The sequence below is a fragment of the Sceloporus occidentalis genome, unplaced genomic scaffold (genome assembly GCF_023333645.1).
Source record: "Sceloporus occidentalis isolate IW3139 unplaced genomic scaffold, rSceOcc1.0.p SCAF_10, whole genome shotgun sequence".
Taxonomy (NCBI): Eukaryota; Metazoa; Chordata; class Lepidosauria; order Squamata; family Phrynosomatidae; genus Sceloporus; species Sceloporus occidentalis.
Window position 1 is genome coordinate 18439943 of NW_028316990.1, and position 18682 is coordinate 18458624.

General features: G+C 40.4%; 1 protein-coding gene across 1 annotated transcript in view; it reads left to right on the top strand.

Annotated features, from left to right (window-relative positions):
* The window catches only part of CDYL2 (chromodomain Y like 2), a 38015-nt gene that overhangs the window by 15118 nt on the left and 4215 nt on the right, over positions 1–18682 (top strand). The window contains exons 2-4 of the mRNA XM_089540002.1: positions 5818–6412; positions 15693–15910; positions 16563–16735. Of these exons, the coding sequence (XP_089396128.1) occupies positions 5818–6412; positions 15693–15910; positions 16563–16735 (986 nt within the window). The remainder of the gene's footprint in view (positions 1–5817; positions 6413–15692; positions 15911–16562; positions 16736–18682) is intronic.

The window sequence follows — 18682 nt, forward strand, 5'->3', positions numbered from 1 at the left end:
AAATATTTTCCCCCTCTTAACTCAGTTTCTGTGTTGGTGAGCACATAGATTTGGATCTTTTTAAAGACTGGAGTGATGCAAGTCATTTGTGGCCCCACTGGCTGCCAAATTGTTTACCTATGTTCCCAGGTTCCAAGTGATTCCCCTGGAAGAGGCGAGAAGAAAGAAATCAAGTACATATCAGTGATACCTTAAATAAAATCTTAACCTTCTAAACCTTAGTGGCTTCCTTTCAACAAGGACTCAAAAAAGCTTTGCAAGCTTAAGCCTCATTAATAAATTAAGTCTCCGCATTCCCACAAGGTGAGCACAGAGTAAATAAGGAAGAATTTCAGAATATTAATTGTCCCAAAATTGTTCAGTATGTGCACTTTCTTTAAAATGAATATTCATAGTGGAAGACAGGTGTGTCGCCTTTTCAGTAGGGATGCTCGAAGAATGTGGTGGGTCCAAACAAGAAAGCAGACCCATGATACATATCTCCTGAAGAAAATGTGGAACCATTAAGTGCAACTCTATGGGCTGATTCCACACTGCAGAAATAATCTAGTTTGACACCACTTTACCTATCATGGCTCAGTGCTATGGAATTCTGGGAACTGTAGTTTGTTGTGGCACCAAAGCTCTCTTACAGAGAAGGCTAAATGTCTCACAAAACAATTCTCAGAATTCATAGCACTGAACTAGGGCCATTAAAGTGGTGTCAAACTGGATTAATTCTGCACTGCAGATGCAGTGATGGTCAACATCCACCAGAAGGTGTCCACAGAATTGTTCTGGAAGACTTACAAATGCCTAGAGAAGTGTTCTGTCTAGAAATCTCTAAGTCCTCCAATGCAACATCTGTCAAAGGTTGGCCATAGAAGTGGTGTGAAAATGCATTATTTCTGCAATGTAGATGCAGCCTGAAAAGGGCTTTGGATGTTTTTTTCTGATCACAGGTAGGCTATAAAAGGGTAGCAGGACAGAACTCAGATACTAAATCATAGTTCCTTCATTCCTCCAAATTCACTGCACTGAGCAGGGAAATCTGAAAGGTTGCTGAATCCATGTTTGCTTGAGGTGTGAGTTGGACGCTCCACATGGTTGCATTTGATGAAGTTGGCTGCAGTCCACATAAGGGTATGTCAGATAAAACCTAGTGGCCTTTAAAGTGTCCAGAAAACTCTTTGTTGTTGACAACTGAATGGGGAACTTGCAGTCTACTTACATTCAGGTCAGCACATGCTGTTCAACATGATAACGTTGGGACTGAGGTGCCAGGTTACAGGGACATGTGCGTTTGTTTGTTAGATTTATATCTTACTTTCTCCTGGAGCTGATACAAGGCACCTTCCAACCATTTTTTTAGTAACCCAACTACCCATCAAAATACAATAAATCATACAAATTAAGCAGGTCATCCTATTAAAACTCAAATTGAATTAAAATAATGTTTACAGACAGGCCAAAATAAAGCTGCTTCGGGTCACTTTGGAGGTATACTGCTTAAATGCCACATGCATCTTAAGAGGCCAGAAGCTGTGCCAAAGCTGCACTCCAGTACTTAGGACTGGAGCATGGCTTTGGCGCAGCTTCCAGCATCTTTTGACGCATGTATCATTTAAACAACATACCTCCAAAGTGACCCGAAGCAGCTTTATTTTGGCCTGTCTGTTCAGGCCCATAGAGTTGGAAGAGACTTCAAGGGTCATGCAATCCAGCTCTGTGCCTTCAGAGGGAGCAATCCATGCCAGCGACTGTAGCACCAGGTGGCACAACAGGATGTTGCCCAGTGTTGCGCCAAAGCACTCCAAATTTTCCTGGATGGTCTAGGGCAAAAGTTTAGTTATTCTAAACTGGTTTAAGGCGGGGGGGGGGGGGGGTTGGCCCAAATTCAATGCAGAAGTGGGCTTCTCTTGTGAAGACAGTCCGTACCAGAATCGGAGCACCAGAATCAAGGCAGGGTCATGTCTGTTCAGGATCATCTCCCAACCAATTAATTGAATGTGTGAAGAGATTTAACTGACCTTCCCTAGTGACTGAACTTCATCTGTATGGTCAAGAACCAATGTGGTCAAGTATATTGTAAGAGTTCCACATGTGAAATTACACTATGGCTCCCTGGTAACCATCCCCAAGACTGGCTGTTGCATTGTGATAGCTCACACCAGATGCAACACACATCCATCCCATTGCTGGCGGAGGGGTCTCAGACAAATATCTGTTCCTTTGAGTAGAGTAAAGCCAAAATTCCAGAAGAAGTGGTCATGTTACCCCAACCATCCGTTGGGATTCCCTTGCACTTTTCACACTTTTCCTCTGTGTGACGTATATCTGATCTCTAAGGACTTTTTCCATGTAGAAAAGATACTTGTGCTAGTTTCTTAAGAATCAACATATATGTCCATTAGCCTTGGAGGCAGGAATAATGGCATACAATGATACCATCCTACAATGTAAGAAAGTATGCTTTAAAAGTATTTGCCAGTTCAATGAAGTGAATTTTTGCAACAACAACAAAAACTGTTCTTTGGAATCTTATATCTAATGCTACTTTCCCTTCTTCTTTTTTCTTTCCTCCTCCTGAGCATGTGTGTACAACAGATACAGTCAGCACATAATACAGTCTTTGAGGCAGAGGAAGAATGTTTTCCATTAAAAATGGCTTTCTTTCAGATACTTGGTTGAGTGTTTAGTAGAGATGGCCGCTAGGTTGAATGACAATGTACTCTTATTTTAGACATTTGCTCTGAATACTGTAGGGTTTCTGCAGTACCTCTTTGCCATGTATTGCCTAGAGAGATTCCACTGCAGACTTTCTAAGATTAGATTCTGTCATACTCTGACAGTGGAATCGGATGTTCTACTAAAAAATAAGAAATTAAAAATAGGGCATCTGTAATAAGAATTGTAATCAACATACAATAATGGTCTGACTATTGTCTGTACATGAGACTCACTCCGGTGACATCTATTCAGATGACAACATTCTTAGTGGATGATGGCAATATCCTCTGTGTTGGCGCCATGTGGTGTTAAAATTTTTAGTCTATAAATCCAAAAGTTCACTCTGTTGTCCAAAATGTTCATGAAGGAGATGGCACCCAACATGAGGGAGAGTATCTTCTCAGTGGTGGCATCTCATTTGTGTTGTCCCCAGGGAGGCCTTCCAACGCCAACGACTTTTCTGTTTTCTTCCATCTTTGCTGATGGTATTTACATCAGCTTTAAAGAAGAGAGGGTAAGTGTAGTTTCTTTGATATGCAACTAATTCTTTGATGCGTAACTAATAAGTGTGAGATTTTCTTGGGAAAGAATGCTCTTCCTCTGAATTTGTAGACAAGTAAAAGTGAGAAAACGTCTGGTTACATTGTCTTACTGTGCCACTCTGCTAATTTAAGTCGGGTTTTCCTTAGCGGAGGAATGGCACACTGTTGAAAAGGTTAGCAGTTGTTAACAGTTCATCTACAATCCTCAGAGTCTGGTGTTAGTTTGTCAGCCACTGTCTGGCTTAGATTTCAAGCTGTTGTCATAACATTATCAATATACAATGTTTTGGCATGATAGCACAGGTGGAAAATTCATGCCATGTTTTGCAGGTTGGGATAAGCCATGCTAGCAGACAGTTTGTTAGTGACATACACAGGCGTGCGTCCAACATGAGTATGTCTTTTGTTGTTGTTGTTGTTGCATTGTTGTTTTCTTCCTCCCAACAACCAAAGCATGACACACACAGCCTGATTCACTGTTTAGTCATTGCAGCTTTCTCCACCGCCATTCTGTGACTGGTAACATCATCCTTTGAGATCTTCGGAGGACCCTGGCAGATTGCAGTGAATAATGTCATAGGTCTGTTTCTGGCAATAGGGCACAACCAGACATTAAAAACCATACAGTCATACTTCCAATCCCATAGTGTTGGGGGGGGGGGGGTGTTGGGGCTATGTGGCCATGTTCTGAAAGAGTTTCCAGAACATGGCCACATAGCCCGAAAAACCCACAAAAAACTATGGATGCCGGCCATGAAAGCCTTTGACTTCACATTCTCCAATTCCCTTCTTGCTCTCCACTAGCAACTGAATGCCTGAGTTGGTGAGTTGGTGTGGCATACTTCCCTCTGCAGAACCTTTACACTACAATCAACCCTCTGTATCCACAGATTTTTTTTATCCATAGATTCAAGCATCCAAAGCGTGCAAGTACAGTCGCCCCTCCATTTTCATGGGGGAACTGTTCCAGACACACTCACCCCCGCGAAAATGGGAAATCACCAATATTCAAGTCCCATTGGCTTGAATGGCGGTGCGCACCCCATTTTGTCCCCCTCCATTTGCTGCTGGCGAACAGGCGTGGGACGCGGACTCCAAGTTCGCGAAAATGGAGGGGCGACTGTATTTTAAAAATATATAAATTTCAAAAAGCAAACCATGATTTTGCCATAGTTTAACTATGTTAGCGTACATTTTAAATTTATTATGTTGATAGTGTGGGTTTTGTTCTTTGCATTTTTCTATATATATTTATATATATATATTTTCTAATGCTTTAGACATTAGGTTTATGTTTTGTATTCTGGCTTATGCTTACTGTAATGTTTTTGTTGTAATCCACTTTGATTCCATGGGAAAAGGCGGAATAGAAATAAAGAATTATTATTATTATTATTATTATTATTATTATTATATAACAGATACCATCCTGGAACCAAACTACAGCGGATACTGTATACTTTGCCATACAGATCTCTGACACTGTCTGGTTGGCATAGAAGAGTGGTCAAGCCATGTTTTTTTACTGAAATGTGCACTTTGAATTAAAAGCATGAATATTGTTATAGGTGTGCAGTGACGAAACCTATCATTCATCATGATAGGGATTCCTTTGGGGACGACTCCCATCTATTCCTGCTTTGAAATGAACAAGCTTTTTTCTAATTATTCTTTCTCAACAAATATTCTCCAAATCAATGTTCCCAGCGATGCTTTTAAAGCCCCGGTAGAATTAGATGGCACATTTACTTTGAGCGTGTGTAAGCAAGAAGCAGCATGAACGTTCACAAAGTAACATGAAAATCGGTAACGTCTTTTAAAATAAATGGAAGTGTGAGTGATTTGGGAGAAAACGGTGTTAAATAATGCAAGGCCGTGCCTCCGAAAAATCATTTTCAAATATTACAGTGCCTTGCAGAAGCATTCATCTCCCTTTTGATTTTTTCCACATTTTTGGTGTGTTACAAGCTGGGATTGAAATTGGTTGAACTGGCTTTCTTACCGCTTGATATATGCAAGATTCTCAACATGATGAAGATGCAAAATAAAAAAATAAGTTTTGTTTTCCTCTTGGGAATATTGGGTTGAATCCAGAGTTAGTATGTTGAATGTAGGCCATGGAAACTCACTGGGTGAGCTTGGGTAAGTCACACGCATTGAGCCTCAGAAGAAGGCAAAGGTAATCCCTCTGTGAACAAGTCTTGCCAAGAAAACGCCATTTGACCATTAGTCAGAAATGTCTTGAAGGCACACAACAATAGCAAAAACAAGGTCTTATTAATTTCAGTAGAAAATAGGTCTGGATTCATCTCATGGTGTTTTTACATGTGCAAATTAATGCAATTTAATAAATCACTTTATCCATTGAAAGGCATATAAGTGCCTTAAGGTTTCTTTAACTGAACTGTGTGTTCCTGTTACTGAGAGTGCAAAGCTATCCCCATTTACTTAGAATTAAGTATCATTGAATTCAGTAGAACTAACTCCTAGGGAAGTGTGCCTAGGATTACAACCTAAATTATTGTTACTTTTAGCAGCTAATGGTTTATTTGGTTTCCCCCTTTAGGTTGAAAGAATCGTAGACAAAAGGAAGAACAAAAAAGGTAAATGGGAATATCTTATACGGTGGAAAGGTTATGGAAGCAATGAAGACACGTGGGAACCGGAGCATCACCTATTGCACTGTGAAGAGTTTATCGATGAATTCAATGGACTGCACGTCACAAGAGAAAAACGGGCGAAGCATGGGAAACAAGCCGGCACACCAAAATTTTTACGAGAAAACCGGGGGTCCTCCCTGGATAAAATATCGCACAGACCCTCCGACTCTGGGAAAAGCAAGGGGTTGTCCCATAAAAGGAAGCGCATGGCCCCAACATTTCAAAAGCCAAAAAAGGGCTATGCGGCCAAACCAGCATCTTCAGGTGACAGAGCGGCTAAAACGGTATCTTACCGGACTACTCCCAGTGGCTTACAGATTATGCCGTTGAAAAAGCCACACAACGGCCTGCAGAATGGAGACACCAATTTTGAGAAGGATACTAGTCATTTTGGAAATGGCTCCCAGAAGCCAAATGTGGATTTAAATGAACATGAAGGGGAACCTGATTTGCCTGGAGTATTGGATGTTAACAATGAGCCGCCCGTCATGAATGGGATTGGTATGTCATTTTTATTTGCTTGCTTGCTTCTTTGTTTTAAAGTTGGACAAAATGGAGGGGGGATGTTTCAACCATATAATTCTGTTATAATATTCATTTACTGTCTCCAATGTTGGCAGGAAATTGCATATGTTAATACAGTACATCACTTCAGCACATTCCTCTACTTGACTACTTTGAAGTACGTCCTTCTGATTTCAGTTCATCATATTCCCTGGGAGGATTGTACACCTAAATATTCCAGGACCGTGTCACATCACTCCAGTCATATGGTCCATATGGATCTCTTTCCTGTATCAAATGAGAATATTTCTACACTGTTATGTGCCACTTTACCACAAAGCTCATAATCACGGATAGGCAATTTGATGTCCTCCAGATGTTTTGGGCTGCGGCTGCTACAAGCACAGCCAACATAGCTACTGGTTGAACATTATTATGAGAGTTGCAGTCCAAGACATCTGGAGAATATCAGAGTTAACACTCCAAGAGATCGCACCAGACTGTTTTTCCCCAGTCCTCTAACTGGTTTTGCTTTGTTTTAAAAAAATCATTTATCCATAGCTATGCTCAAAGGAGTAAACAAGATAGTGGTATGATATAATAGGACGCATTGATGCACCATTGCTTGTGGCATCTTCATGTCCACCTTCTCTACCATCACCAAGGCTTATATCTAGCCATGCCCAAAAGCTTAATTGAGCATTGTACTCAACGCTTGGTGTTCGTTCATGATAAAATCCATTTTGTTGTGGAAGGGCAAGTATACGAAGATGTCATTTTTTTACCAATGCTGTATGTTGCAATTACGTTCTATTGATATCCTTCAGCTTTCTACTGGATGTACAGGTGACAAGGAGTATTCATAGCTCCACAATCCCATTGATCCCCTCCCTAGGCCAAGCAATCCCACTATCTTCATGGTCTCCTTATATGGAAGTCTGTTCCAGCTTCCAAATATTTTTGCTGATCTTTTCTCGATCCTTTCTCTTTCCATTATATCCTTGCAGAGATTACGGGCTCAAGACTGAGCACACTGTTCCAGGAGAGGATGCTGTAGTAATATCTTTACTTCAGCTGTAAGGTCTTTCACATCCTATTACACACTAGTCTTTTTTTAACTCTTGTAGCACTCACTCAGAAGTAGTTTTGAAACGTTCGCACAAACTCTCACCCTCCTCCTGTTACAGTTTTATTTCAAATTATGATGTTTTTTTCCATTTATGCATCACAGCTGCCTTGTCTGAATCCTTTTTAAGACTCTGAGAAGCCCAGGGGCTGTGTATGGTTGGCTTTACACAGCCTTCATGCTCACTAGACTATTTCTCACCTTGGTTGGAACATACTTCTTGTCAAGCTGGGTTTTATTTTATTTTTAATGGTTCATAGTTTTAATTGGTTTTAATTTTTTGGTACCTTAATCTTTTGGATTTTGTGGATTTTAACTACAGTATGTGCTTTTTTATCTGTTTTAAGATGCCTTAATTCCCATTGAGATGATTATTTTAGATGATGGTGGTGGTGGTGGTGGTGGTGGTGGTGATGATGATGATGATATCTGCCATACCTAATAGAATATAGTAACAAAAATAGTGTTGGAATGAAGTGGAAGTGGAGAAGATGCTGCCAGCTTCCATGTCATGGAGGTGATGAAACCAAATTTCAGTGTGAACTCTGAAAAATCTATCAAAGGGGCTGAACCCTATCTCCAAAAAATGGCTTGTCACCTTTGATGGTCACTTTACAACCTGGAGCAACAATCTCTTTTCCCCCAGCAACACCAATATGATAGCATACCCCATCATCCCACATTAACGCACACATGTCCAAGCATGTCAGTGAAGCATGGCAGGAGCAGGACCATGCCTGGATGGACATATGTGCGTTAATGCGGGATGTGAAAAGATTGTGTATCAGTCGCAGCCTTGGATAATGAGCAGATTGTGTATTAGTTGTTGTGACCTGGGAAGTATGAGCTCCAAATTACCAAGGTCATTTTTGTGCAAAGCTGTAACTTGGTACAAGGCGAAAATAGGAGAGAGAGGACCTGGGAAGACGTATGTTTTGAATTGCTGACAAATGGGATGGATGCTTGGGTTATGGGTGAATTCTTTAAACTCTAAATATACTGAGTAACTGGGGGGGAACTCTTCACTCCTGACAACAACTATGTACTGTGATCAACAGTGCTTACTAAATAAAGCTTTCTTGAATCTGCTGAAGGCTTGTGTTCCTGGAGTGGAGTTAGCCTGTATGTTACAAAAGCTTATACTATAATAGTAATGATTGCCAACGTTTAGCATCAAAAGGATCCTTGGAGAGGGCTGGAACTACACCCAGTTCCAAAACAAGACAAATGCAGATAGCAGCTCTGCTTTCCTGTTCCATGGAACTGCACTGTGTTTTGCAACTCAGGAAGCTGTTGTACTGTGAAGACAGGCATAGAATTGAGCTGTGCATTTATATGTCCACAAGCGATTACACTGAGGGAACTTGATAAGATTTACATCTTTACTTTGGCTCCGCTCCAAGACCTTTGGCTCCGCTTCTTCAAGGGTGGCCTTAAGATCCTTCCCAAAATTGAAATTCTGCCTATGGGCAGAAAAAGGTTATCCACTTGTGCAAACAGTACTAGCCAACTAATCTATGCAGACTAGAGCTAGAAATGCTAATTCATATTGCAACCTACTTCTCCCAGTATTTTGTTATCAGCCTGCAAGTGTGAGAGGTTTTCTGGGTGTCTCCCAGCTCATGTTGGTCAAAATACTTGATAACGTCCAAAACATCTGTTGAGGTTTCTTCAACTTGCAACAGCATTTGTTCTACATCCATTAGTGTTTGCTGTCCTCTGATACCCCATCTTCGTCTGATCCTTTCCTAATACTGCAATTAAAGATATAAAGATGTATCTTTAATTGCAGTATTCAAGTCCATACTTCTAGATGCCTTCAGAAACACTGGAAATACGAACATATTTGCATTCTCTCCTACAATTTTTTGAAGCATATTATTTTTCAAGAGATCTGTAGAAGCATGAATCTCCCAGATCTGTCTCAGTCCTTATTGCTAGAGAAAATTAGGGATACGTAGCATTCAATGATGGTACTGTAGGATAGAGATAGCTCCCTGATTCAGGTCTTCCTCCTTGAATGAATGGCAGGCTGCAGCGAAAACAATGAGGTTCCCCAGCCTGGTGCTTTCTAGTTATTTTGGACTACCTCTCCCAAAATTCCTTGTAGTCGGCTATGATGATGATGATGATGATGATGATGATGATGATAATAGTAATAATAATAATAATTTCTTTATATTCTACCTTTTCCCTGGGGAATCAAAGCGGATTACATGACGGCTAGGATTTTGATAGGTCTTGCCATCTATGGCCAGGAAAGGCTATTAGTAACTCAGTAACTCCGCTGCAGATGATCAGACATCAGGGTGGGTTGTATTTTGCTACTTTTTGGGATTTAGGAAAATACTTTTATCAGGATTTATGATATATGAACTTTACTTATTCTGTTCTGTGAAGATATATAAAGAAGTGCTGACTAGGAAATCGAACCCTGTTCCTCAGAGTTGTAGTCCACTGTTGAAACCACTGTGCCACAGTTGGTCTCACAATACATATCATACATTGGAGTAAATATTCAAATTAAACACATTAGTTATATACTTTTCACCATCCTTGTTTTCGGTTTTGTTGAGTATAGTGAGTGGTGAACTGGGGGCTTCCTTTTTGGCGCCACAAGTGAGTCATTTTTCCCCCTTCTTCTTAATGTTTTTAACCATTTTATGCCTTTATGTTTAACGTTCATGTTCAGTCAGGGCTGCTTCTGCCAAGCTGTTGCAACTCAGCAGGAGTCAAAGGTGACAACAAGCCTATTGCAATATATTCTCAGCTTGCTCCAAATTACTTTCTCTGCACCTGAGACAGGCGCTGTCCAAATCCAACCCTGTGTAACCCGATCAGCCTCATCATATCACTGCTGTTGGTCATTTCGTGAACTTCATACAGTGTCTGCTGCTGTTAAGCTACAGAGATTACACTTTTGGTGCGCGAAACAGTAAAGCGCATGCTGCATACTTTCCCATTATGCGCAGTGGCATCTTTATCTTCTCCTTTTTCGCTCCTGGTAAATGCGGCAATGGATGTGGAAAAGCTATTGGTTGGATTGCCGCCCTCCTGTAATGCCTGCTTTGCTTTCCTTTGCTTTCTTGGCTCAGAGGGCTGCTGTGAGGTTAACACACTCTTTTGTCACCTCTTCAACTCGCTCGCTAGGTGCGCGCTTTGAACAAATGAGGAAACAACAAATAATGATGATAACTTGATTGATGAGTGTGGTTCTGTTGTGTTAGATTTCCCTGAAGGATTAATCCCCTGCCCTCTTTCCTTACCATCTGTACCTTCAACAGCTGTTGCTTATTTCTCAATATCATGTATTTTTCTCAGTATTTTGCCTTTATCCGTTACTTATTCACTGGTACGTGGCATATTTTAATTTGTTTTCAGAATCCTCCTGATTCCACTGTAGTTGAGACAAACTGAACTTCCTTAAACCTAATTCCTTACTTAGGAAAGGTGCAAAAGAGTAGAGAAGCAGCATCCATTGTAATTCCAAATGGTACTTATTAGAGCTGCTCATCACTTGCTTAAAGGTGTCTTTGGGTTCATCTACACCGTATAAATAATGCAGTTTGACACTACTTTCACTGCCATGGCTCCATGCTACAAAATCCTAGGATTCATCCATTTGTGAGACGCCAGTACTCTTTGGCAGAGAAGGCTAAAGACCTTGTAATCCTTCATATCCCAGGATTCCATAGGATGGAGCTACAACATTTAAAGTGATGTCAAACTGCATTATTTTTACAGTCCAGGTGCACCCAAAGATACAGTATTCGACACAGACAACACATCTATACAACACATTCAAAGCGGTACAATATCACTTTACTGTGATGACTCCATCCTGCAGTATTCTGGGGTGCCCCCACTTTAACAACAACTATAGAACTCAAGCAAGAAATCCTAGCAAGAAACTACAAATCCCAGGAATCCATAGGATGGAGCCATGACTATTAAAAAGTGATGCTAAGCCACCGTAATTGTGTTGTGTAAGTGTAAGTCAAATAAATGGTTCTATCAACTTGATTAACCAAGTAAATTGCCAAATGAAAGAGGGAATTTAAAATTTGGGATAATAAATGTTTTTCATGATTGCATTACAAAGCCAGACCAGCGTAAACAAGGCAATCCCTGCTCTCTCTCAAATAAGAAGCGATTGCCTCCTTGGCTATTTTTCTTCCAACCGTGGGCTTCCCCCAGGAGTGTTGATATCTTGCTGTTATTGCTTCACAGCTCCATTTTGTGTATAATTGTGTTGCACTCACCACCTGAGTTCACAATTAAAGGTAAAAAATTAACCAAAGGTGTATCCAGTGTATTCTGAGAACGCAAAGAATATTCCCGGAAGGAATTCTTTTAACTGACACACTGGAATTAAAAGACCCTTTGCCCCCTGAGGAAACCGCTCTCAACACACACATTCAAACACTTTTCAAACAATAATAAATGGCTGCTGGGCTGAGATTTTGCTTCTCAGTGTTTTTGGCTGCCAGGTGGTCCCCTCTTCTTCATGCACTCTTTATATCTGCTGAGATGATGGCTTCCATCGCAGCTTGTACTTCACAATTGTGGCCGTTTATACATGGAATCCTCCACGTTTTTGCAAAATCCTCATGTGAAAAGGCAGGTCTGTCCCTGTTTCCTCCATGCACAAGTAGACCTGTGCATACTTACACTTGCATGTGCAACTGTGCATGCACCTGCAAGGACTCTTCTCATGAATTTACTCCTTGAGTAAATAAAGGCAAGGAGGTTAAAGCATTTGTTGCCTGTGCCACTTAATCCACTTGAACTCTTCGCATTCATCACTCTTTTAGTGAAGAGAAGGCAATTATTAGCTCCCAAATGCCTCTGACACATGTTTTGTTTGTCCACTGCAAGAGAGAACACTACTTACTAGGTAAGACCTGCACAAGTTGGAGTTGCGAAGGTTATTTTCCTTACACAACTGCCATGCGGGGAGTTGGGAAAAGTAACTAAAATAACTTAATAAAATAGGATGATAAATAAAATAAAATAAAAACTATAAGTAAATAAAACTAAATAAGGCAATAAAACTAAATCTGTTTGCAGATGATCTAGTAATTAGTATGCCAACTCAGTCGAGAACCTGGAGGCAATCTTTAAGATCTTTAATTCATTTCTTTAAAACAAGCCTCTGGTCTAGAAATTAACAAAGCAAAGTCTAATCTATTCTGCTTCAATATATCAGACAAACATCAAAATCATATCTCAGAATTTGTTTTCAATACAATCTAAACATAAAACACTTATATGTTTATGTGGATGGGAAGAGGATAATGAAATCTCATTAAGAATGTAAGATGTGCTTTTATAAACTGAAGAACCAATTTAAGAAGGTTTGGAGTAAGATTGACAATCGCCGTCCACAACCATTACTTCGCAAACCCTCTTTAGTAGACCACATTAAATTTGTTGTATATTTGACTGATGAAAAAAATAATTAAAGAAAGCAATATAAATAAATAAAATGATCCTCTTTTATTATATATCAAATATATATAATGTGAATGGATAGTTAAAATAACATATTAATCCACGGTCATAACAGAAAAGGTGGTAGGTAGAATAAATATGAATGATTTGGATCCAGGTATATACATACCAAATGTGGGTTCATTGAAATCAATGAAATTTAGCCATGAATGACTGAAGTCCTATTGATTTCAGAAGGTATGGCCAACTCTGGATCCAACCATTATGTGCAGACTATAATGTCTATAGAGACTTTAATGTGCAATAGGAGTTGCTTTCCAATCTCATATTATATTGAAATTGTCCTTCCAAGAACCTCAAAAGCAAATAATCCAGATTTTCACTGATGTTAACTAAAAGACTTCTGTTCCCTTTGGTTATTCCCAGGGAGACTAATTTACCTTAAATTCTCATGGCAGTCCACCAGCATTTTAACTAAGCAAAGATGAATCCAATTTACAAAATTCAAATCCAGGTCCCAGTTGTACCTCTTTTGATTCCAGTTGAAAGTATGCTAGGAAATCTGGACCTGAGAAGCAACATCACTCATAGCAATTCAGATATTTAAGCAGCAACGCTGAAGTCTGGATTTATTTAGCGTCACTGCAGAAAGTACACTAAAGTACACTTGGGATGAAAGGTCTGACAAAGCAGAAAGTACTTTCTGATCATGGAGGCTGGTCAACGCTGAGTGGTAAAGCACTTGCTTTATACACCGACATTCCCAAGTTCAGTCTTTGTCAAGGTGAAGGAAATAATTGCATAAGGAAAGATATTTAAAACCGTAGAGCTGCTGCAGATGAGCATGGACTGGGGTGCGCAACAATCTGCCCAAAGCCACATGTGCACCCTTGTACTATATGTTTTAAAAAGAATTGTACATTTCAAATGTACAACTTTGAAATTTGTACATTTCAAATTTAAAACAAATATGTACATTGGGGGGATGCTTTTCTTGATGGAAAATTGCATGCATTCAAGACAGGTTCTTCTAATATATATTTTTAAAGCACTAGAAAATGCCCATCGATTTCCAAACTAGATGGGAAGGTCACCCAATGGGTTTCCTCAAGTGGGGAATTGAACCTTGGGCCTGTTACAGACAGCCAAAATAAAGCTGCTTCGAGTCACAGTGGAGGTATGGTGTTTCAATGATGCACGCGTCCTAAGAGTCCAGAAGTCGCACCAAAGCCACGCTCCAGTCCTTAGGGCTGGAGCATGGCTTTGGTGCAACTTCTGGATTCTTAGGACGCATGCATCATTGAAACACCATACCTCCACTGTGACTCGAAGCAGCTTTATTTTGGCTGTCTGTAACAGGCCTTGAACTCTCAAAATCCTAGTCCAACACTTACAACACTAGCATCCTGGCTCCTTTTTAATGTGTAAAGAAGCTACTCTTTTTGTTTTGGGGGGTTGATGTTGGGGGCTTTGTGGGATCAGTGGAGGTTCAAGGGCCACACTGTATCCTACCCCTCAAGACCCGATTCCCAGCCCAGTGTCAATAAATACAGCAGTGACCGAAGAGGTGTCAATAACGCAGGCAAGTTTAAGGAGGGTTCCTTCAAGTGAGACTAGTGAGGCAATAAGCCTGCTATTATTTTTCAACTCTGCAATGTTGGAGGGGATGTTGGCTGGTATTCACAGCTTGGTTTCTTCTGCATAATTGCATGTTAAAAGCATAACCGATTGTGGTTTTAGTTCTATTTTCTGTTTTCGTCATGTCGTGAGCAGCCTTGGGTGCTAGTATGGAGAGGGAGATGTGATTAAAAAGTGGAATGAATGGATAAATAAAAAGCAAACAGGTAATGCTAGCGATCTCAAGTGGCTTTTTAAAAAAATAAATGAAATACAAATAGGGAAAATGAGATTAAAGGAAGGAGGGGAGTACAGTCCAAATGAAGCAGATGAAGAGGAAACTCCTGTATATGCCTCCTTAGAAGTCTGTCTCATTGAGTTCAGTGACCCTTTCTCCCAAGTAAGTAGGTATAGCACTACAAACTGATTGCAAAAGGGATTTTGTAACAGACTAATACAGCTATGCCTCTGAATAAAATGCTACTGGTTTCATTGGGAGTTTTTTCAGAAAATCGTTATCTCTCAGACTAAAATCAGAAGGATACAGCAAAAGGCACCCACAATTTTTGGGTGCAACTATTGGGAAGGCTGTTTCTCTTGTTTTTGTCAAAGCTTATAATGGGCTCTTGGTATCTCCTGGCATTTGGTTCCAGGACCCAGTGTGGATATCAAAATATATGGATGCTCAAATGTCATTAAACACAATGGCATAATAAAATGGTGTCCCTTTTGATAAAATCAAGGTCTGCCTTTTGGAATATATTCAAGCCACGTATGATTGAATCCATGAATAAGGAATCTGTGGATACAGAGGGCAGACTGTTTTTGTTTATTACACTGATGGCCCATTTCTCATCCAATAAACTCAAGAAATCAAACCCTGTGATTCCCTAACTTTGGTCCTCAGGTATTTTGGACTGCAGTTCCCAAAAGCCCCAGCCAAAACATCTTTAAGACCAAGGTCTGGGTACCACTTCAACCACTACCCACTTATAATGGTTCTCGTTTCATGAAAGACACTAGTGTTTTTATTTTCTTCCTCACATGTTTAGAGATAATGATATCTGTTCCTTTCCCAAGGTTCCTCCCTGTCAAATGGAAGCCTGAATCTTCATCACACTGTGAAAAGGAAGCTGGAAGGGGAAAAGGATTATGTTTTTGATAAGAGACTCAGGTACAGCGTGCGTCAAAATGAGAGCAACTGTCGGTTCAGAGACATTGTTGTACGCAAAGAAGATGGATTCACGCACATCCTCCTCTCCAGTCAGACCTCAGATAACAATGCACTGACTCCAGAGGTATGCAGGTGAACATCAAACCAAAGAGGGAAAAGTCTGAGAAATAGGAGAAGAATGATAGCCAGAAGGTTAAAGTCAGTCGTAAACCGTGTTTCCCACTCCACCAGTGAAAGTATTCCATTGAAATGGTATCTCTAAATGTACAAAGGGATCTTGTAGTATTTTTTGAGACTAAATGAGAAAAAAAAGTTTGCAGTAAAATCTTTCATAGGCTCTGTTCTACTTCATCAGTGCTAATGTTTATAGCAATTTTTAATGGAACACTAGAATCAAAGTTGGGAATTAGTTTGTGTTTCCAAAGGCTAGGCTTGCAGTTGCACTGTGGAATTAATGCCATTTGATACTATTTTAACTGCTATGGCTCAATGCTATGTAACGCTGGGATAAGAAAAATCGACAAAATGCATAGGGTTGCCATAAGTCGACAGGCCACTTGAAGGCACATGTACACACACATATTTGAAAGTGGGCAGTTTTAAGTAGAACATCAAGGATGCAGAGGGCCAAAGCTTTTTGAACAGGGGTACAGAAATTATTTCGGTTAAATTGTTGTCGCTAAAAACCATGTGGCTATCCTTTGGTCATTTTTATAGGCTGCCAAGCGACTTGGTTATCCATGCCCACGAAGTGCCTTGTTTTTGCTTGTCCGTAGATCATGAAGGAGGTCCGGAGAGCACTCTGCAACGCATCTGCCGATGACAGTAAACTTCTGCTTCTCAGTGCAGTGGGCAGCGTCTTCTGCAGTGGCTTAGATTACTCCTATTTAATCGGCAGGTTATCCAGTGACAGACGAAAGGAGAGCGCAAGGATTGCAGAAGCTATAAGGTGGTGACTTAATCACTTGAGAATGTGCAGAGGGCAATTATTGGGTTTATGTAATTTTAGGGCGGTTGTTTTCAGGGGAGGTTGGTTGGGTATGTATCAACATGGATCTGAAGGGGAATGGGCCTTGTATAATGTGCTGGATTTTCTCCATTTTCCTGTTGGTTGGTTTTTCTTTTTGATGGTTTACCATCAAACTATCGAAAAGAAAAACGCACCAACATGTATTCAGTTACTTTTAATTAAAAGTTTAATTATTTTTTATACTTTGTTTAATGGTGGTCTTATCTCAGCAGGAGGGAGAAGAGAAGGGGCAGAGTGTGGCCCATCACAACAGGCTCATTTGGCATCTTCCTTTTTCCAGGCTTTTCTAAACGCAGTACATACATTCAGGGTTTCTCTACTTAGATTAGTAGTTTTGCGAGTTCTTCTTCATTAATAATTTTTGCCCTCTTGGGCAACTGGGACATTGTCTATACCATGATCACAACCTGCTGAAGACCCATCAGAGCCAGGTCAACCCCTTGTCTGCTTTTGTTACCATATGCCAAGTTATTCCCTATGGTACAATAACTCAACTTTTCAAAGTTGGGCATGTCAGCAGCAGAAGTGGGTTTGAGCCACGAGGCCAGTAAGAAGCCAGTTTTGCTAATTTTGTCTCAATTATCTGATGTTTTAAACTATGTTTGATTTAAATGTTGTAAGCTGCTTTGAGTTCCAAACTGGAGGATAAGAAAACATATAAATCAATATCATCATCATCTCGTTCCATAGACAGTTGTACTGGAGACAAGCATGGATTGCTGCAATGTCCAGGACATAGTCAGGGGCAGCAGTTGCTATATCAGTGGATAATAGGAAGAGCAACTGCAGAGTCCACTGCCTTTTTTGAGTGGACACTGGGTATTGTAGTGTTGGTGGCAAGCATGGAAGGTTGCAATAGTTTTCATGCACGCAGTTGCAGTATGGAATCATTCAGTGGGTGAAGAGCACAGTATGCTCCCAAAATGGACACAGAAAGTTTCAGTATTCTCTGGGAATGTGAATGGGTGCAATGTTCAGCATTCTTTCTGGGATAGCAATTGCTCAGTAAGTGGATGATGGGAGGAGCAGTCACACACACAGTTCAGAGCCTCCTGATTGTATGCCCAGTGTACAATCGGTTGCTCAATCAGTGGATAATTGGAGTGGGGTTTGAAAGGGCACTTCAAGAGCTTCATCAAAATGACAGGGCATTTTGATGCTGCAACAGAGCTGGAGTGAAAATAATGAGTTGGGCGAGCTAATGAGATACTGCAGAAGTAAAATAAAGGAAAGGGGAGCTGAAAATGAAAGGAACATGGAGGACCAGAAAATGTGGCTGAACGTGGGCAACTATTGATGGATAGAAGGAGGGCAGAGAAGACTATGGGGGAAAAGACACATGTCATTTGAGTGGGCAGGCATAAATAGAAGCGTTGCAGGAAAACACACCGCACAAAGGAAGTGAAAGCAGCTAGATATTGAAAGCCCTGCTTCTTAAAGTAATTGCAAAAGTTGCTGTTTGTGGAATTGTTACTAGTTGTTGATTGAGTTGTGTGAATAGAAATGTAAAATTATGAGTTGACCAGCACATAATTTTGGACAAATGCTGCAACATTTGAGCCAGCATTAAGCATTGGACTATGACACTCGGAGACCAGGGTTCAAATCCCTACTCGGCCATAGAAACCCACCTTAGGCAAGTCATACTCTCTCAGCCTCAGAAGAAGACAAAAGGCAAAACATCCTCTGAACAAATCTTGCCAAGACAACCCTGTAATAAAGTAAGAAATTACTTGAAGGTACACAACAACAATTTTAGCATGTTTACATTAATCCACTCACTAGCATCTCCTCTCCAGGAGTTCAGGTAGTTTTTCCAGCCCTACCTGAAGATGGAGGGCCAGCGTAGTATAGTGGTTTGAGCAT